This window comes from Microtus pennsylvanicus, chromosome 10, assembly GCF_037038515.1.
Source record: "Microtus pennsylvanicus isolate mMicPen1 chromosome 10, mMicPen1.hap1, whole genome shotgun sequence".
NCBI classification, from domain to species: domain Eukaryota; kingdom Metazoa; phylum Chordata; class Mammalia; order Rodentia; family Cricetidae; genus Microtus; species Microtus pennsylvanicus.
The window spans coordinates 29,994,125-30,015,907 of NC_134588.1; the positions used below are offsets into that span (position 1 = coordinate 29,994,125).

Below are 21,783 nucleotides of genomic sequence, written 5' to 3' on the forward strand. Positions count from 1 at the left end.
TGGATTGACTACACTGCCAGCCAGGGAAGCTCCCAGACTGCCTACTTCTGTCTCCTCCAAGTAGAGGTCACAGATGTGAGATGCCATGCCTGCTATTACTTGGCTGCTGCTGCTGAGAACGCATGTTCCCATACTTGAAAGCACTTTATCAACTGAGTCATCTCTCCTGACCTAAGAAATACTTTAGAGAGTGACTTCTTGGTTGGAGAAAAGACTGCTCTTAAATTTAGTTTCTCAGATGAAACTAATGGTACTTCTTTGTGCACTAGTAAAAAATGCACAAGCATTATACATTTAAGACTGACTTATTAATGTTTACTTGGCTAGAAGCCAAGTAGAAGAGGATAACTGGGGGCTAGGGAAATGATTCCACTCTTAAGAACACTTGCTGCTCCTCCAGAGGACCTAAATTTGGGTCCCAGCACCCGTATCAGGAGGTTCACAACCTCCTGTAACTCCAGCTCCAAGATATCTGACACCTTTGTCTGGTTTCCAAAGGTACCAGCAACACAAATGACATGTGTGTGCACATGCACACGCACGCACACAATGCACTCATACATACACACAAAAATGTCTCCTTAAAAAGAAAAGAGGACCACTACTGGCTCAGAAACCCATTAGTCCAGAAAACTGATTTTCTTATAATTTTATGAAAAGAAAAGAATAGGAAAATACTATTTTTCAATACACTTAACTTCCCCCTCCTTTCTCAAAATGTGTGCTTTAGGTTGTCTTCACAATAAGCAAATAACTAAAAAGTTTGGTACTGTATCTTTTAGACAGCATTTCCTGGTTTCTCACAAACACATACACACTGAGAAATAGAAGAATATCTTTTTGGATACTGAAAATAAATCAAACTAAAAATCTAAATCTCAATAAAGGTTTGTCTCCTTTTCTAGTTTTAGAAAGTGATACCAAAGCCTCAGTCTTTGACGCACACTGGATTTCATAGAGCTCAAGCTGGACACAATGCTCAGCAGTTTTTCCTTTTGTCGCACTGTCCACAATATCTTAATTCTAACAAATACACAGCCCTGCTCTTCTTCAGATCTGTCTCATGTTGATCTACATCTGCTCTCTCAGATTCTCTAAAACCACTGCAGTGCAGCAAAGCATGGTAGTAACCACCTGGACTCCTAGTCTCAGGCAGGCTAATGCAAGATCAAAAGATCGAAGCCAGCCTGAGGAGCACAGCAAGTCTCAACTGCAGACAGCAGATCTCAATCCCGCATCACCATAAACGTTCATTTCCTTCCTGGGTAGTATTCTCACATGTATAAAACTATACACCCAGCTCTGCTTCTTTGAGATTTTTTTCACAGTATTACTCTGCTGCACAGAGCGATCACAGAAAACTCAGAACAAAATGAAGGATCTTTCTTTCTCTTTGCTTCAAGCTCCATATCACAAAAGGCAAATATATACCTGTCAATTATCATAAGACAAATAGAAAAAGGTCTGACTACATACAGAACATAATACTAAATAGTCAGAAATAAGACCTCCACCACAAAAAAAAAACTTCCAACCTAAGACATAACAGTAAAATTAAGCTCTATTTGAGCGTGGGTCAAGGACTTCATACCCACTTCTCTGTCTCTCAACTCAGAGCAGAGCCCTGCAAATGCATCAGGAACCTCATACCTCCTCTTCTCCCGGGCTTCCCCAGAGGAGTCCGTTCCAGTGGAGGAGAACACTGCGGCAGCAGGAACCCCATTGGCAGTGCTTGGTGCAGGGCGATTGGTGATCACACACAGAGGACTAGAAGAGACACCATCTGTTGTTTTCTCTGCTGTTGAGTCAGGCTGGGACTTATAAGGAGTCCTGAAATTAAGAAAGACAGGAGCAAAAGGAAAATGGTCAGGCATGGTATAATCAAAACACTGGCACAGAGAAAGGAAAGGCATAGATCTAATGAGAATCTCCTTGCTCAGATTTTGTTTGTTGGTTTGTTAATTCTGAGCTCTTAAATATTGGAACAGTATAATTATACACTTAGTCTAACATCTTCTGCCCAGGACTTACATTTTATAGGATTATTTTTGCATGAGATTAAAAAACAAACAAACAAAAATCAGCTGTGGCACAAGGCAAGATAGTGACATATGCAAGTGTCCTAAATGACTCATTGCCACCTGACCTCCCTCCACACATGCACAAAGAGACAGGATCTCACTACAGGTGAAAAAAGACACTAAAATCACTTACGATATTAGTCTTCACCTGTCCCTCAATTCTTGACAGGGGAAGTCTTTGTGGCAATCCTCAACCTAGATTTGATGATCATCTTCTTGAATTACCCATTTGAAATTATTCTATAACCTCAGTCTATTTGGTTCTCTCTCACCTAGTCCAGCAACTGCAGTCTTTTTCCATTTACGCAAGTGCTTAATTCTCTACATTCATAGCTGCCTAAGTAAGAAACTGAAACAGAAATCGAGCAGAATTCTATATGTAACCTTAACTACCGACTGCAACAGCAAGCTGTTTAATTAAAGCCATTTATGTGAAAATAAGATCTTTGTTTCTTAACAAAGAGGAGCAACCACTGGCTCTCCACCCAAAAAGCTATCATTGTGATGTCACAGCTTGTTGCTGGGGTAACAGAGATCCAAAATTGATACTTGCAGGGATGGGAAAAGCAATGAAAAGCGTGAACGTTAAAAATCTGTTTTTCACCTACTCACAATTATTATCAAAAATGTTTACAAGTAGCTACCAGCAACCTTCCAAATATATTAGAATAAGTGTAAAAAAGATAATCAAATCATAAAGTCTAAACATGGCATTAAGAAACACATAAAAATAACAGTTTTGAAGATAAAAGCTATACCTAAAACATATAAGCTACTTCCCTAGAAGCAATTAATACCTCCGATAAGGTGATAATGTATATTCACTTTCTTATCTGAAAAGTTGGAGATAATTTCTTAGATTTATTAGTATACAGCAAGTACTAATAAAATTAGCCAGAAGCATAGCCATAAGAAATATGGTGCCAACCTGGGAATAGTGTATGCACCCATAACTCTCAACTACTAGGAAGTTAGAGAAGGAAAATTCCATGAACTCAAGATTTGAGACCAGTCTGGGAAACAGACTCCATCTCCTCTCCAAAAAACAAACAAACAAGCAACAGAAACAAAAAAAGCCTTAAGTAAGATTTTATATTTAACAAAAGCATGATGAAGTCTCTTCTTGGGTTAATAATACATTTTGGCTTCTCTGCAATTTCTTTGTTTTTAAATTTTATTTATAGGTATGTATGTGCTCAGTGTATAAGGGAAGTGGTCAAAGGTTAATCTGTGGGATAACTCTCTCCTACCTCCTTTATATGGATTCTGGGGCTCAAACTCAGGTTGCCAGGCCTGTGCTTTACCTGCTGAGCCATCTTGCCAGCCTTGCAATTTCTTAGGCTGTTGAAATGCCAGAGACTTTATTTTATTGTTAATAAAACTTTACTATTATTTTAAAACATGTTATAACTTTATAAGTAGACTTTCAAGGATAGCCAGGAAAGCTCTACAGCAGGGTCAGAAACTACACAACGGAACCACATGGTGCTAATAATCAACCAACTTAAAGATCTGACCCTTCACCATAACACAGGGAAAATAATGCTTTATCATGCAGAATTCTCATGATGATGAAACAAAATAATGTCTGTACAACACCTAAATAGTACCCAATGAAATATAAACTCAGTATAAACAAAACATGACAAAATAGGTAGGTTTTTCACAAATTATCTAGATATAAAACCTGCTTCAGTCCCTCAATGGCTTTGTGAGCTTGGGCATATGATTAAGCCTTTGGTTTGCTTTCCTCATCTAAAAATACATATAATGTTTAATATACCAGAGATTTGCTTATGAAATAACATATGAGCAGTCAAGGCAGATGTTACCTGACTAATAATCATTGTCCCTGACCTTCCTAACAGGTGCCCTATATATTTTTCAAATTATCTTTTTTTGAGATTTAAATTTTTTTTACATTTATTTATCTGTGGTGTGTGGGGTTTGTATGCATGTATATGTGTTCACAGAGGTCAGAACATGATTTCCAGGAGTCAGTTCTTTCCTTTGACCATGTGAGATCCAGGGATGGAATAAAACTGTCAGGCTTGAATGTAAGTTCCTTTACCCAACGAGCCATCTTTCCAACCTTTCTGTGTGCTCTTTATTTCCGAAGGCAACAATGTACCTACCCAAAATCGATATCTTCTAAGGTCTGCCAGATGCTGAAAATACCCCATGAGACACAGATCTAGTGTTTCTGAAAAAAGAAACACTAATTTAAAGGTCTCTCTTTGCCTGCTTCCCCCTTGCCTATTACTTCATATTCACAATGCAGCCACCATGGCTAGAACTCCAGCAGTTATTCCAGACTGTGAGGCAAACCTTGGATAGAATCCATGGTGTAAAGAAAAAGAACTGGATCTTTTAAGACTTTGGAGCTGGGGCTGGAGAGATGGCTCAGAGGTTAAGAGCATTGCCGGCTCTTCCTAAGGTCCTGAGTTCAATTCCCAGCAACCACATGGTGGCTCACAACCATCTGTAATGGGGTCTGGTGCCCTCTTCTGACAGAATATGGTATACATAATAAATAAATAAATAATAAATAATAAATAAAATAAATAAATAAATATTTTTAAAAAAAAGACTTTGGAGCTATTGTGCTGGCCTTGTTTCTGGACTTTCTTACAAGAAAAAGAAACCGTCTCATACTTAAAGCAGTATTACAGGGATTTACTGCTGCGTGTGAATAAACCAATCCCAGCCTATAAATCCCTTCTGTACAGAAATTAGTCCAGTTCCTGTCACAAGACAGGATTCAACAAAACAGTCTCCAGTTTCAGCTATGTTGTTTCCTCAGTGTTGAGGGTTAAATCCAGGGCCTTAGGCATGCTAAGCAAGTACTAAACACTAAGTTAAGCTTCCATCCTCCTGTCTGGATTCTTCATCTTTAGTGATAATATACAGAATATCAATATAGCTGTATTATTATAGGAATACAATTAATTTCTACACAACTATACAGTGTTACTATTAGAGCCCTAGGTCTGAAATCTATATAATTATAACAGTATTAATGATAATTCATTATAAAATAGTTCTTTCTCACCAAATTAATGGTGACTATTTGTTTCAGGGAAAGAAATCTATTAAACTGGCAAACATCAATCAAACACTATCATAATAGATATTCTGGCAACAACATTATCATTTCTATTTATTTTTAATTTTCATTCTGCCAAAACAAGACCCATAAAAGCCATATGGCAAAACAAAAATAGCTTCCACCATGCAGGAAAGGGTAAAAAAGCTGTAGTGCAAGGAGCAGCTAACAGCTGGAGAGATGTCCTCTCATGCAGAGGACCCAGTTTCCATTCCCAGCAACCACTACAGGTGGCTCACAAGCACCTGAAAATGCAGTTGCAGGAGCTCTGATGTCCTTTTCTGGCCTTAGCAGACATTGCACACATGTGGTACACTTACAGACAAGTAAGCATAAACACATACACAGCAGTTTAGTACTTATATGAGGGTGTCAACTGGGTGTGGTGGTTCGCGTCTTTAATCACAACACTTCGGAGGCAAATCTCTCAGTTCAAGGCCAGCCTGGTTTACACAGTGAAGTCAAGTCAGCCAGGCCTACATTGTGAGACGTGAGACACTGTCTCAAAGCAATCAATCAAAACAAAAAGGAACTGAAGTCCTGCTGTGCTTTCACAAAGACACTCTACCATGCTACCTTTAAATGAATGGAAAACCAAAAAGATACGCTCCCAGGACATAGCTTCTGCAAACACAAGCCTCTCCTCACAGTGCTCCCAAAAGAACACTGATTAGCATAATTCTCAGAAGGCTATAGGAGGTTTCTGGAACATGGATTAGCTTTTCTTCTGGGTTTGTATGTCATCTTCCAAAAGACTAAATACATGAGGGTTTGACTCTAAAACTGTAATCACAATTGGAAAGGTGGTTGACAAATGAAAGCAATCATGCTACTTTGACCCCTGAACATCAAGACAATGATATGGATCCAATGTTATTCAATAAGCAACTGCTGACTGTCTAGTAAAGACAAAATAAAAGCATTTTCATTAAATTCTGGATACTGTCACAGGAATTTAAACTTACTTCTACACTGACAAAGCCTCTTTGCTTCAAATCTCTTATGTGTTTCCAGAAGCATTAACTGTGATGATGCAACTCAAATGGCTCCAAGAAGCCTTACCTGGTGTGTTGTACAGATGCAGAGGTGTTTGTACTGACTGGTGCAGGGCAAGAGGCAGGTTGCCACTAGCTGCCCCGAGAGGTGGATGAACCAATGGTAATGGGTGAGGTAGCAGGAGATGAATTGCGATTGGCTGAAATGTAGGGACTTGTGGGGTCACTACTTTTACCAAATGAAGCACTGCAAAACAGCACACAGTCACTTTCTTCAGGACATGCTGCTCACCCACCATTTCCCAACCCCGCCTCCCCCCCCCCCAGATGTGAAAGGAGTGTAGGTCAAAGAGATGGCATGGCAACCAGGAAGTGGAGAGAGGTAACTCCAGCTGGAGCTGGGTCTCCAGCACAAGCAGGCAATCATCCAAGAGTGAATCATCATCACTCTTTGAAGGATGATTTTTTTTTGATCATTCATCCAAAAGAGTAAAGGAGGAGATGTGACATTCAACAAGGGAATGCAAGAAAGTAGAATACAAGACAAGAGACTATTATTAGAAGAAAAAAACCCTGACAAACCCAAGGCCCCAAATCATGCATCATGACATGATAGAGAAGTAATGCTGTGAAGCCAGAAGGCCCAAGGGTTGGGGGAGGCCTTAGAAATGTAAACAGTAAAGGAAAGAAAGGAGAGCTGTGGGAGAAAAAAATGGCTGCTGCAGTCATTTACCTTAAAGAAAAATGTCTTAGGGAGGAGTCAAAGCTTTAGGGCAATGAAAGGCAAGGGTTGTAGCTTGTTCGTTTTCAACTGAAGACATAAGGATGATCTCAACTGCAGCAAAGCCTTACTGGGTTAGAAGACTGTAAATGTTTTCTGACTGTAACAGAAGTAGGGGCGAGGACAGAAAGCTGTGAAAACCTCACTAGAAGAGCAGTGTTTTACTGGGCTGTATGAGACTTGTTCCTGGCTAAAAACAAGAGACAATGTAGAAAATTCCAAGACCAAGGCTTGGCATAGCTGGGGGATAAGAGATTTCCTGCACTTTCTTTTTAAAATGGTGATGACATATAATTCTTTCTTCTCGGGAAGACTACAAGGCCTTATAAAATCACTCTAGAGTCACAGACAATGAGCGCTGGAAACCTAAAGCACCAAGTGACTTATAGATCTTTTCTCAAAAAATGCTCATCTAAGCCGGGTGGTGGTGGCGCACGCCTTTAATCCCAGCACTCGGGAGGCAGAGGCAGGTGGATCTCTGTGAGTTCGACACCAGCCTGGTCTACAAGAGCTAGTTCCAGGACAGGCTCCAAAACCACAGAGAAACCCTGTCTCGAAAAACCAAAAAAAAAAAAAAATCTCATCTAATTAAGCACAATTTGCAGTCCTTTCATCTTCTGTTCACTGTAACTTTGCCCAATCTACATCAAAACTCATTTGCTGATAAATTTGGGTCATAAACATCAATAACCTCCCCCCCCCCCCCCAATAACTCCACACTTGGAAACTAAAGTGAAGCTTTCTTTCTTTCCCACCTCTAGAACGTTATTCTCTTAGAAAAGTTTCTTTGATATTGGATTTGACTGTGAGAAAGAGTGATATATCTTGGTAATTCAAGGCCTTTCCCTTTAAGAGAAATGGGTGATGCCCTCATAAAGCCCCAAACAACTGATTGGTACACTAGTCAGTGGGCTTGAATGTAACTCAGTTGGTCGTATGCTTGCATAGTATACAGGAGGTCTTGGGGTCAATTCCTAGCCTTATAAATGTGTGTAGTGACATACACCTGTAAGCTCAGCACTCAGGAGGTAAGAGAAAGGTAGATCAAAATTTCAAGGTTACTTTCAACTACACAGGAGTTCAAGGCCAACTGAGGCTACAAAAAGGCTCTGCCAAAAAAATAAATAAATACATACATAAAATAAAATAACCATTGAGCTGCACTTGTACACTTCCAAAGTCAAGACCTTTCTTAGGATGTACTTGCAGAACTGAAGAATTAAAAGGCAATAGTGTCTATTTCCATCATAGCTTATTTCCCATGTTCCAACATTAACTACCTGTCAAGAGCCTTCCTGTTAGGTAGAAATAGTTTTGATCACAAACAGCTAATCTGCTTTTATAGTCTTGGCCAAAGCCTGTTTCTAAGGTAGCCATCTAGAAAGCCTAATGACAAAGGCAGGAGGCGGCAGCTGGAAGGGTTAAGTGGAAATGAAAAAAGAATTCAAAGTAAGCAATGAAAAACAGATTCTTCTACATCAGCAGCAAAATTCAAACCAAAATATTATTAAGTGCCTCTTGTAGCTTAATGGTTCTGGCAGAGGTGCTTTGCTTGCTGGCTAGCTTGTGGCAAAGAAAATAATTGCAGGAAAGAGAATACAGATGAGATCAAAGGAAACCCATGTACCTTCTCTGCACACCAAACTTGCGAGTTTCACATCTTGATGGATCTGAAGGCCATTAAAGTCATAAAAAAACAAAAACAACTCAAGTCCCTAAATTAACAGGCTCAACATGAAATGACTTAAATCCAACAGAAAACTGTTCCCATTTCCCACTCCCTACCACCCTATTTTGCCCTCCCTCCTCCCACCCCAAAGTGTAACCTGTACTCTAGTTTTAGAAAAGGGAAAATCAAGACTAGGCAAGAGTGTATAAATTCCAAGTTCCCCAGAAATCACTAGGTGCTACTTCAGACTGAAATTTTATTAGGGCCGAGAGGATGGAGTATAAAATAGTGAGGATTGGAATTGGCTTCCTTTAATCCAGTTAACAAGAGAAAAAATTAATTTTTAATTAGTGAAAATGTTTATTCCAAAAATCTAAAACGCCATTCATTTTGTGGTACTAATTGGATATAAAGAGCATGCAATCATTACCCATCCTCCCATGATCAGAGTGAAGAAAGATTATCTCCCATCCCTCTGCAGCTGGTACCTTTTCAAGTAAGTTGACACATAAGGGGAAGGAGCAATTGTCTGTGGCGTTTCATTTCCCTTTGTTTCATCCCTCCACAGCTGCTTGGTGTGGGAGCCACTCCTCACTAGATTAACGGCTGACTCTCTGTACAGGCAAGAAAGAAAAACCAACAAAGCAATGATTCCTACCACCAATTTGGTCTATAAACAGAGAGAACAGCCAATTGAAAACTGTAACATGCTAAAGAAACAGGCACATGCTTCAAGCGATTCTGTTTTCTATATGCTTCTTATACTAGGGTTGGCTTTCTTCTCTTAACCTTAAACCCAACTCATTCCAATAGGTACCAAATTATACCTCACATCAAAAGTTCCTCATCCTTTTGTGATGAGGAGTCACTTTTTAACTCATTTTAAAAGTACCTTGCAATGATCCCCAGTGGCAGACTGCAGAGGAGCTAATGAGGTTACTACGGGAGGAAAAGGAAGGGTGCTGCTAGGTGCCTCTTTAGCACTACAGATGAGAAGATATCCAGAAGGGACTGTAGTAGGTTTTTTGAACTCACAATAAAAAACTTGGGGTCTTTGCTATAGAGGCTGTAGGCCTACAGCAATCCTTCTTGGGCTTTAATGTTTATTTGAATCACTTAGGATATTCTGATTCTGATTCCACAGCTCCAATAGGCCTCCAAGTGATGCCTGGTAGGAGCAGCATGCCTTAAGAAAAAACGGGTCTAGATTAAGTTCTGCCTTGAAATGCAGGACATTAAATCTTACTTCCTTATAAATTAGAAGCTGATCATTTCAAGTAAACAATCTATTCAATTCTATCAATCTAGTGGTATATACTATACAAGGCATGGCCGGGCGGCTTGAGAAACAAAACAGAGCCTGAGGGGATACTAAAACTAACTCATACTTGGAAGGGTCACAGTCCTGCAGGCAGTAATGTCTAAACTGGAGTTACAATATAAAGGGTTAAAAACTGGCAAAAAATGGTAAAGGCTGGGAAGTATTCTGAGCAGAAGGGACAGGCAATCCATAATGTACTGACAACGCCTGTGGGACAAGGCAGACGAATAACAGCCAGATCCTTATGCCCAGAGGGGCTGAAAGACATCATCTTTTGGCATGTATTGTGATTACCTGTTCTCCTTTTCTTCAATGTCACTTGTGCTGCTGAGCCTCCGGGGTACCAACGTGCTAAAATAGTTTTTGTTTTCTCTTTCCTATAAAAATAAAAATATGTAATACCCAAGAAAGGTTCAATACTGACACAGCACAAAACATTTTTGGTAGAAAAGCAGGACTCTGCTAGGCATAGTGGTGCACTTGTAATCCCAGCCCTTGGGAAGGAAAAGCAGGAAGATTTTAAGTTCAGGACCAGCCAACCTACAACAGTGAAACTTTGCCTCAAATCTCAAGAAGGAGGAAAAGGTGGAACTTATGATAGTTACATATTCTCATATCTGGATTCATCCTTAGTTCTATTTCAAGTGGTATTACCCAAGACTAGCTATTAAAAACTTACTCTTACCTTTCCTTCATAACAATCCTGTCTGGAGGGAAACAATTCTCAAGAGAAAGTCAGGATGCTCCAGGGAAGAAAACAGCACCACATATACAATGGGCAGCACTGAGGGGGTGAGGAGGGGTCTGGGAAGCCACAAGCAGCTCCATGGGACTGACGCCCTGCATACGTCAGTCTCATTTGTTCTCCAGCTAGTTCTTCCCTGAAATGCAACTTCCTTAGGGACACACAGAACAGATACACTGCAGTTCATCCCTTCAAGTTGTCACCAGAAAAACAAACAGTAAGAGGACTATGATTACAAAGAAGACCCCAGAGAAAAACACGGTGTGAATCAAGTAAAATCTAGAAACAAATTCCTCTTTGATGAATATAATGGGGAACTTCTTTTAAAGTCAACCTAATCATATATTTATATAAATGAGAAACAATAGGTTATTCTTGCAGGCAGGGTATGATAGCATACACCGAAATTCTAGCACTCAGAAGGCTGAGGCTACATAGCAGCATCCTGTTCTAATTTTTAACAAAGAAACAATAAACCACTAAGTGCTAACGTGCCCAGTTGCATTAAAGTTCAAAGCTCCACATGCTTGCAAACATCAAAAGAGTAAGTTTTCCTGATACTGACTCAGAAGAACCATTTGGGCCTTATTCAACTTTGAGTCATTATTTTGCTCTAGGTCAAATAAGAAAGAATGAACATAAAATAAGCCAAAAGGAAAAAGCTATTTTTAAGACTTTCTTTTTTGGCCAAGAAAAATATTAGCAAATAAATAACTACTTGATGAAGCTACTGAAGTTACAAGGCCAACTCATTTCAACAGATACCAAATGCCTTATACGAAAGTCCCCATCCTTTGGCAACAAGGAATTACTTCTGTCCTCCATCTTAAAAACATCTTCAGAATGTGAAGATGTACAGAGAATGTCTGTACTTCCATAGTCAACTTGGGGACTAGAAAGCACTCTCATGTCATCATGACTGCATTTCCACTGAAAAATACTGCCTTGGAATGCCCTGCATACCCCTCCCCTCTCCACTGCACCTTATCTTTGTCATCCAGCAAAGCTGAGATCCGAGGGCTTGATGAGGAACGGTAGATGGAAGAACCTCGATCCCTAAAGGCTTCCCTGGAGTTGGCCACTTCACTCAGCATATTGTGACTGCCAGTTTTTCTGAGTCCTAGTCTCCATGAAGAAGGAGATTCGTCTTTGGGCTCTTCTGTCTTGTTGAAAAGACTGGACAACTGTAAGGAAAGGAAGGAAGGGGGAAGTCCTGATGATCTATTCTACTTTGTCCTATTTCATTTTCCCCACTTAATGAAGTTCAGTGGAACAGCCTAGGAACGTACTAGAGGAACCAAGCCCTGGCAGGGTTCCTGCCACTGTGCCCACTCACTTGGCAGATGCTAGATGCTCCCAAAGGCTCTTTCTTCAGAAGCCAGCAGTGAATTCCAATTCTTAGTGCTCCTACCCACAAACCTGCTCTGAGCAGGGAAGCCCCTTTGCTGTCCTTGTGAACCAGCACTGTCCTGAAGTACTAGGAGACTGTGCTCTGGTGATTCATATTCTTTTGACTTGCTGGGTACCTGAAAATAAGCTACCTTTCCCCTCTATGTCTCAATGTGCTTATCTTTAAAATTGTGGTAATGAACTTAATTCTTCCTCTGATACAGTCTGAAGAAACAGGGTGAGCTGATATATGTGGATGCAGTGTTCTCCATGAGATAAGGTAATTATTTCCTTTTATTGAAAATGGATTTTTTTCTCACATAATATAACCTGATTTCAATTTCCCCTTCCCTCCACTTCTTGCAGTTCCTCCCAATCTCCTCTCCCATCTGGATCCCCTCCCATTTTATCTGTCATTAGTAAAGGGATAACAATAAAATAAAATATAATAATACAAAAAACTAACATCAGAATTGGACAAAATAAACAGAAGGAAAAGAACCCAAGAGAAGGCACAAGAAACAGAGACCCAATCATTTGCATACTTAGGAATCTCATAAAAACACTGAACTGGAATGATATACACAGGACCTGGTTTAGACCAGTGCAGGCCCTGTGCATGCCGCCTCAGTCTCTGTGAGTTCATCTGAGCTTTGTTCAAGTTGATATAGAGAACTTGTCTCCTTGTTGTCCTCCACCCTCTCTGGCTCCAATACTCTTTCTGCCTCCTCTTCCACAGGGTTTCTTGAACCCTGAGAGGAAGGATTTGACAGAGAGATCTCATTTCAGGCTGAGTATACCAAGGTCTCTCATGTGATTAGTTAATTTTAAGTTGTAGAATGTCAGCTCCTCAAAAAAATCTAACTATAATATTAAGGAAATAATCTATTTAATATTAAGCAGCAAGTTCAAAAAGTTTGACATTTTACTGAGCAAGAAATTTTAAAATATAAAATTTTTAGAGGTATGAAGGTCACCATCTTTCTTATTCTGCCTAGATAGAACATCTTTCAAAGAAATCAATAGCTCACCATCACCACAATTGCATGGTGACACATGCCTATAATCCCAGCATTTAGAAAGTAGAGGTAGGTAGATCGAGGTCTCATTCAGCTACACAGTAAGTTTGAGGCTAGCACGGCCTTTGGTTACATAAGACCTGTCTTAAAGCCTCAGGAAAGGAAGAAAGATTGCAGCGGGATATAGCTCAGGGGAGCTACGCTTGCTTAGCATGTTCAAGACCCTAGGTCCAGCATCAGCACTAAAGACAAACAACAGCACTTTGTGGACAACTTTACACTGTCATTTTATAAAGCAGGGAAGCAGGCCGGAGATATGGGTCAGTGGGAGAGTGCTTGCTTAATATATACAAGCATATACACACAAGGCTCAGTCCCTAGTGCAGAGAAACAAACAAATCAGGGAAACACCACAGGCTAGCATTAGTATATAAACCACATCAGGGTCTTTAGGGTTTAACTGGCCCTTCAGATACCAGGCAACAGTCCCTTTCCTACTGTCTAGAGAACTTTATAAAAAAATACTTCTGTCTTTCTTCCCAAACTAGGCCATCTTTGTTGGTTAGTAGAGTAAAAGTCACTCATCTCCATCCACCTCCACTAAGATTTACTCTTGACATCAACCATCTAAATATAGGCATTTATGAGTGCCTTCATTTTTATACACCACTGTGACTCTAAAGGGAGTTCTTCCTTCTTTCCCAGTACTACTTTAGCATAGAGGAAGTATGTGTAGCTGCATTTCTTAAGTAGGTATTGTTCCTTTATAAAAGGTACGAAGTGCAGTCACACCTAGAAATATTTGAGTATCTGAGGTGCAAGTAAATTACTGGATAATGAGCAAGGATGGCACTCTATGTAAAGTTTGATTAATCTTTTACAATGATGTCTCTAAAGGTAAATAAGGCTTGGCTAGACTTTGTTTCCTTTCCCCTATGGCCAATTAAAACCTCTAAGCCAGAGTTTCAGACCAACTGTCTCTCTGCCAGAAGCCTACAGCTTTGGAAAGGCCTACACAGAGTTGTTGCAGGAGTGCTCCTGGAATTTCAACAAGTCCTTCTCCCACCCTTGCCCACCATACAAGGCAACAACCTAACACGAGACTAAACTTTTCATGACAAGTAGAAAAAGCAATTGCCATCAAAACATTTCTAGATGCTACATGCCTTCCCACGAGTCTACTTTTTATACAGTTGTCTTCATTTTTAATATGAAAAAGAAACAGTTAAAACACAGAATCTTTTTGGTCTCAGGATACTTTCATCCTGTTATTGTAACACATTTGTAGCCATAATTTGGCATTTGTTTTTCAAAGACTTGGGGGGCATTGTTATGGACAGGATTTTGTGTCCCTCTAAAACTCATACTAAAGCCTTACTTAGCCAATACAACTGCATCTGGACGCTGGGCCTCTGAGGAAGTGACAAAGGCAGAATGTGGTCAACAGCACAGGGCTGATTGCCTTCTAGGAGAGAGACAACAGTGCTCTTTCCACATGTTAGGATACAGCAAGAAGGAGGCATCACCCAACCAGAAGACAGCCCTCTTGAGCAATCAGACTGGCTAGCACATTGTTCTGATGACTCTCCAGCCTCCAGAACTGTAAGAAGCAAAGTTCCAATTTTTTTAAGTCACAGTTAAAGTATTTGGGTGTAAGAGCCTAAAAGAGGCAAGAATATACTATTTTGCAAGAATTCATCTTTGAGGCCTTTGTGTTACTGTAGCAGAGTGAAATATAACCTCACATCAATTCCAAAGTACTCACTCTCCTAGCAGAAGAGGCAGAGAAGGTGTTCTGAGCTGGGACTGGGGTCTGCTCCATGATACGACTCTTGCTTTCAGAGTTGGAATGGTTGACAGTGGCTTCTGGCTTTTTATCTGTTATTTAAGACAAGAGAAGCAATAAATATAAATATGAAAATCTAATCTTTGTGTGTATAAATCCCTTTCTACAAAGAAAAAAATGTTTTGCCAAATCAAAGATTATTAGAACCATGGGATGCCTGAACTCACACTAGGACAAACTTTAGCAACTGTGGGTAGAAGAAAATAAACTCAAGGATATCCTTATCTTGGTAGGCTCCAACTACTGATAAAAAAAAAAAAGTCTCTACAGTAGAGTGTGTGTGTATATATATATTTATATTGTATGTAAAATTTATCATTATAAAGAATCTGTCCAGTTCTGTAGGCTAGGAAATGAAAACAGAAAATACATAAGAAAGCCTTTGCTTTCAAGGTAATCACAACAAAAAACAAATAAGACACATTATAATAAAAACACAAGATCTTATGGTTGATTCGGATCAATAGGTACTGTAGATTTTAAAGAAGGGCAGAGCCTCTGAGGAAGGAAATAAGTTCCAGAGAAAGTTGAAAGACAGACTGATGGATAGGTGGAGGAGGAACGATGTCTCAGTGAACACAATCACACATCTGTCACAGAACTTTAGTAACTGGACTCACAGGACTAGGAGTGACTGGTCCCAGCAGAGTCATCAATCAGAAAGCTTGTCTGCTTTATAGCAATTAATAACTAGCACAGAGCTTGTACCTAATGGCTATAAATGATATTTATACTCTGAGAACAGATCCAGAGTAAGTTTCATGGGTCCTGTGGTAATTATAAGCTACACCTAATTGTGTGATACTAAGTTACATATTATATTTGAACCTCTACTTTCTAATTAATAAGAGATTTTTAAAAATTATTTATTTATATTTTTATATATGAGTGCTTTGCATGTATACCCGCATGTCAGAGGGGACATAAGATCCTATTATAGATGGATGTGAGTCACCACATACACTGGGAATTGAACTAATGAACTCAGAACCTCTGGAAGAGCAGCCAGTGCTTTCCTTCCTTCCTTCCTTCCTTCCTTCCTTCCTTCCTTCCTTCCTTCCTTCCTTCCTTCCTTCTTTTCTGGGTTTTCCAAGACACAGTTTCTCTGTGTATCAGCCCTGGTTGTCCTGAAACTCACTTTGTAGACCAGGCTGCCCTCGAACTCACAGAGATTCACCTGCCTCTGCCTCCCAAGTGCTGGGATTAAAGGCATGCGCCACCACTGCCTGGCACAGTCAGTGCTCTTAACCACTGAGTCATCTCTCCAGCCCTTAACCAGAGATTTTAATTTCTGCATTAAAAATTTTTTTATTTTTTAAAACTTTTATATTTAATTTTGTTTTATGTGCATTGGTGTTTTGCCTGTATGTCTATCTGTGTGAGAGTGGAACCAGTCTTACAAACAGTTGTGAGCTGCCATGTGGGTGCTGGCGATTGAACCTGGGTCCTATGGAAGGGCAGTTAATGCTCTTAACCACTGAGCTAACTCTCCAGCCCCTAAGAGAATTTTTATAAAGATTAGAATTAGTACTTTTAAACTGCGTATCTCATTGACTCATGGCCTTCTTTATGTTTTTAATGCTATCACTTCGTAGGTATTATAATGATTAAGACATCTTTAAGTAATAAATATATCTAGACTCCCCAAGAAATCTAGCTTATGAGCCAAACGAAATAGATGCTACAGTACTGGTTGCCGATGCAACATGACTCCCTAAACCTATGGCCTCATGTAGTGCCCTTTTCACGCTAACTCTGTGCTTGACTAGTTGCTTGCTATGGCCTCTGAAACATCAGCAACTGAGACACTCAGCCTTGCTCTCTTAATGAATCTCAGAATCCAGCTGCCACAGGAAGAAAGGAGGAAGCCTGATAGATGAGAGGAGATCACTTGTCCTAACCATCACAGCCAACTACCAAAAGCATGAGCAATGACATCTAGGACCAGCTATCCTTCCATGTCTTACCAGTTGACGGTACAAACATAAATAAGCACACCACTACCTTAAGACACAGACAAGCTATCTACCTGCTCCCTTCCCCAATTGTCAAGCCATAGAATAGCATTCACAAAAAGAGCCTTTGTTTTTTTAGCTCCTTCCCTCCCCACCCACACCGAGACAGAGTCTGTAACCCAGTAAGACCGTCAAATTGGCTGTAGCTGAGGGTGACCTTGAGCTTCTGATCCTCCTGCTTTTATCTTCCAATTGCTGAAATTACAGGAGTGTGCGGGAGGTCAGGTTTTATGCTGTGCTGGGGATCTAACCCAGGACCTTGTACAAGTGAGGCAAGCACTCTACCAACTGAGCCATACACTAGCTCAAGAGTTACTGTTTTCAGACATTAAGTTTGAAGGTAGTTTATTATGAAGAAATATAGAATTGATATACAAATTCTTAAGTCCGACAAAAAAGAGAAAATAGAAATTCTAATAAAAATGTTTACATTAATTTCAAAATATAACAGATATTTTTAATATATTATCACTGTATAAGACACACGAAAACTACAATTTTTATGAGGTTGCATCTATGGATCTTTAAAAATGGGAGAAATGCATCAAATAGATATTTGTTCATTGTCTGATCATGCGATAAGCACATCTGGAAAGGCCTAGGTAAACCCATTTCCATGTACTCTACCAGCACGTTTAATGAGCACCCACACACAGAAGGCCACAAGGCACACAGAAGATGGAGAAAACACATAAGAATATTCAAATGCACCCAAAGCTTGTCTATGGGAACAGCAGAGGGGATGAGAAGAAAACCAGAAGTAATTCAAATATTAAGTAGCATGAGAAAATTAATACAAAAGAGCTAAAAACAAACAGCTACTAAAATCAACAGAAGAAAGAAACCCGTGTATCTACATGGTCTGGTAGCAGAAGTTTATTTGAGTTGAGCACTGAGATATGAGGAAAATTTCAGCTGGCAAAGGACTACAGAAGTGAGTAGGGAGTCTGCCCACACCCGCTACTGGTGATTTCCTACTTGCGGCACCGTCCCTGCATGCTCCCATCACACGACCGCTTGCTTCTCTGCGACAGAAACACACATGCTGCTTTTCCTCGACCTCTTTGCGTCCTTCACTGACATCACCTTAATTCCTAAACACAGAATGCCCTGAGTTCTTTCTCATACCTCTTGTTTTCTATCATCTGTGGGACCCTCATACTTCCCTACAGTTTTTAAAAATTATTTATTATTGTTTTATATGTGTTTTGGCCTGGATATGTATGTGTACCACATGCCTACTTGGTGCCCGCCGCGGAAGCTGGAGTTACAGACAGCTGTCAGTTGTTGCCATGAGTGCTGGGAACTGAATTTGGATCGTCAGCAAGAGTAGCAAGTGTTCTTAATAGCTAAGCCATCTCTCCAGCTTCTCTTTTCTATGGTTTTCCACTTTTACTTCTAATATAGAGAATTTCTACTGTTCCCTCCTAAACTGAGAATTTCTATACCCAGGGAACAGTGCCATTGGCTAGCAATGAAACCTAGTTCATGTAATGCCATATAGTGTCAATATCTCATTCTAAAAATAGAGTGGTATATGTATAATGTATTACATATGTAATATATGTAATAACATATGCCCTAAAGTATGGTTGTGGGGATTTAATAAAATTGTTCAAGTGTATTATAAAGTAAAAAGCACTAAAGAGATATAAAGTTGCATTGTAATCCCAGAATGAGTTATAATCTTTCCTAGTGAATACCAGTGATTGTATTTACCTCTCTCACATGACATGTATTTTATTCATAAAAGTCTTCTACTCTCCTACTAGGTAGAGTCAGCAAAATCACTTAATGAATATGAATGTCTGTTGTATGCTGAAACCTCAAGTATAATAATAAACTCGGTGTTCCCAGAAAAACTGGTAGATACTACAACTTCAGAAGTAAGTGCACAGTGCTATAGAGACAGAAATGGAGTGAAAAGGCACAGGGTAGGAAGCCACAGGAAGGAGCTTATATTAGTTGCTTTCTTATAACAAAAGCATCTTAAGGACGGTGGTGTGGCTTATAGTCCTAGGATATATAGTTCATCGTGGAAGGAAAGTTAGGCAGGAGTAGTATGGCTGGACACATCATGTCTACAGTCACACAAACACTTGTACTCAGCTAGCCTTCTCCCCCTCTCTCTTTTTTAATGTAGCCTGGGAACCCAAACTACAGAATAACACCATTCAAATTTATGTTGCATCTTCCTACCTCAATCATAACCTAATCTAGAAAGTCCTTCACAGACATGACCAGAAATTTGTGTCCAAAGTGATTCTAGATCCCATCAAGCTGACAAGACAACTACCACAGGTCTAGGTTCAAGTACTGAAAACTTAGTTCCTAGTTAGTGTCTGTAACTATGACACTAACTATGAGAGGTGACTGGGTCATAAGGGCTCTGACTTAACTGATGGACTGACAGACTCATAATTTGGTAGCATTCTTAGGAGATGGGAGGAGGTAAGCAGATCACTGGGAGTTGTTGCAGGATATTTTATCATACTGAGAACCCTGAGATTGCACTAATTAAATAAAATAAACCATAGGGTAGAGAGGCACAAGCAGCCAGTGACTGGAAATAAACAAAGAGTGTGAGGGGAAGTTGAGAGGTTGAAGAGAGGCACAGGAAGTAGAAGGGAGGAGTATCTGGTTGCAGGAGCTTTGTTTTCAGGCAGAGTAGGAGAGGCTTTCTTTCTGAGACATGGCTGAAAAAGAAGGTTGCCCTGCTGCTTTCTCTGCTTCTCTGAGCTAGCAGGTTTATACCCTAGCATCTGGCTCCTGAGTCTTTATTGATAGAACAAAAACACAGAGACTTAGTTAAAAACATATTTGTTTCCCTATGGGAGTTGGTGGGGGGAGCCGTCTGAAGCAGAGGCAGGATGCAACAGTGGGATGAGAAGGCTCCCCAGCACATGGCCTCAGTAGCTAGGTGGCTGTGGAAATGTAGTCAGGAGCTGAGGCAGTGGTAGGATCAGCTGTAGCCATTGAGCAGCAGAAAAACAAAACAAAACAAAACAGGGAGTATCTTGATTCTGACCCTTCTCTACTTTCTGGCTGTTAAAACTTGAGCATCTCTGTCTACCACACCTATCAGACACCATGATATTCTCTCTGTTTAACTACAGGCCCTGAAACATGGAGCCAACTGACCATAGACTGCAATCTATGAGACCATGAGTCAAGATAAATCTTCCTCACCCCTTACATAGTTCCTCTCAGGTACTCATCACTACAATATAAAAGATATTGATACAGACTCCAACTCTTCTAACTTCCTGTATCAGAAAAACACCTCACTCTTCTGAACCCCACACTTCCTAAAATAATCCACCCAATGAGTATTTATGATGGTTTGAAATGAATTCAAAGACACAGATGAACATTCAAGACCAGGAATGCTGAGGTCATATTTGAGGAAATCAAGCAATCCAATTTAGCTACAATATGTTCTTGCCTATGTAGAGTACTGGGAATGTCTGTTGGAGCTAGACAATCTGAGGCTTTGAAGGCTAGGCTACAGGGTTTGGGACTTACTCTGCAAACAAAGATGGGATGAGGGTGCTGGCACAGAAGGTGTCTAAACAGAAGTATACGTTGATCATAAGGGTGTTGCCAATATTTTATCCCAAAGCAGTATGGACATGGTCTGTGTGCTAGACAGTTTTATGTAAAATTGACACAAACTAAAGTCATTTGAGAAGAGGGAACCTCAATTAAGAAACTGCCTCCAGCTGGGCGGTGGTGATGCACGCTTTCAACCGCAGCACACTGGAGGCAGAGGCACGCAGATCTCTGTGAGTTCGAAGCCAGTCTGGTCTACAGAGAGAGTTTCAGGACATAACAACTAAGGCTACACAGAGGAACTCTGTGTATCAAAAAATAGAAAGAAAAAAAAAAAGAAAAAAGCCTCCACAAGATCAAGCTATAGGTAAGCTTATTGTACTTTTCCTCGATGGTGATTAACAGGGGGAGGGCCCAGCCTATTGTAGGTGCTGCCATCCCAGGGCTGGTGCTCCTGGATTCTATAAGGAAAAAGGCTGCACCTTCTATGTAACAGCATCCCTCTATGGCCTCTGTATCAGCTCCTGACTCCAGGTTCTGACCCGGTTTGAATTCATGTCCTGACTTCCTTCAGTGATGGACTATTAGTATGGAAATGTAAGACAAATAAATCCTTTCCTCCCCAACTTGCTTTTGGTCACAGTGTTTCATCATAGCAATAGTAACCCAAACCAAGACAGTCTATAAAGAGTAAGACCTGTTGCAGGAGTATAAATTATGAAGCAATAGCAACAGTTTTGGTAGCTCCCTCCCATTTTCCTAATGCCATAGTAACAAGCAACAACAAGAGAAAAATGTAGCATAGAGCAAAACCAAATATAAATTCCAGATACTGTGTGAAGATTAGACTATGGGGATACTCAGTAAATTACACAAATACACATTTGTAACTTTTGGTGGGTGTAATACAAGCATTTTCAGAGTAAGCTACAAATAATAATAGATAAAAATTTAAATTTTTAAGTGGCTGCAGAGATGGATAAACAGTCAAGAGCATTGGTTTCTCTATCAGAGAACCTTGGTTCCATTTCCAGCTCCCACATGGCAGCTCACAACCATCTGTAACTCCAGTTCCAGGATCTGATGCTGTTTTCTGGCCTCCACAAGGACTGCGTGCATGTGGTGCACAGACAGGCAGGTAAAACACCCATACACACAAAAATAATGAAATAAATAAATAATCTAAAGGAAATCCAAGGTTCCGTGAATATAAAGTTCTTTTTCCTTTACTGATGCCACCTTCTCTACAGAACCTCGGCATCTA

At 40.1% G+C, this 21,783-nt stretch overlaps 1 protein-coding gene across 3 annotated transcripts in view; it reads right to left on the reverse strand.

The window, feature by feature from the left end:
• Ppp1r12b (protein phosphatase 1 regulatory subunit 12B) overlaps positions 1 to 21,783 on the reverse strand; it is a 215,841-nt gene that overhangs the window by 124,857 nt on the left and 69,201 nt on the right. For 2 of the 3 annotated variants that reach the window (XM_075988054.1, XM_075988055.1), the window contains exons 9-13: positions 14,872 to 14,984; positions 11,682 to 11,882; positions 10,248 to 10,330; positions 9,121 to 9,246; positions 1,651 to 1,830 (exon numbers count right to left, since the gene is read on the reverse strand). In XM_075988054.1, coding sequence (XP_075844169.1) covers positions 1,651 to 1,830; positions 9,121 to 9,246; positions 10,248 to 10,330; positions 11,682 to 11,882; positions 14,872 to 14,984 — 703 coding nt within the window. Of the gene's footprint in view, positions 1 to 1,650; positions 1,831 to 6,249; positions 6,430 to 8,590; positions 8,634 to 9,120; positions 9,247 to 10,247; positions 10,331 to 11,681; positions 11,883 to 14,871; positions 14,985 to 21,783 lie in introns of all 3 variants that reach the window. The other variant, XR_012912055.1, reaches the window with a different exon arrangement.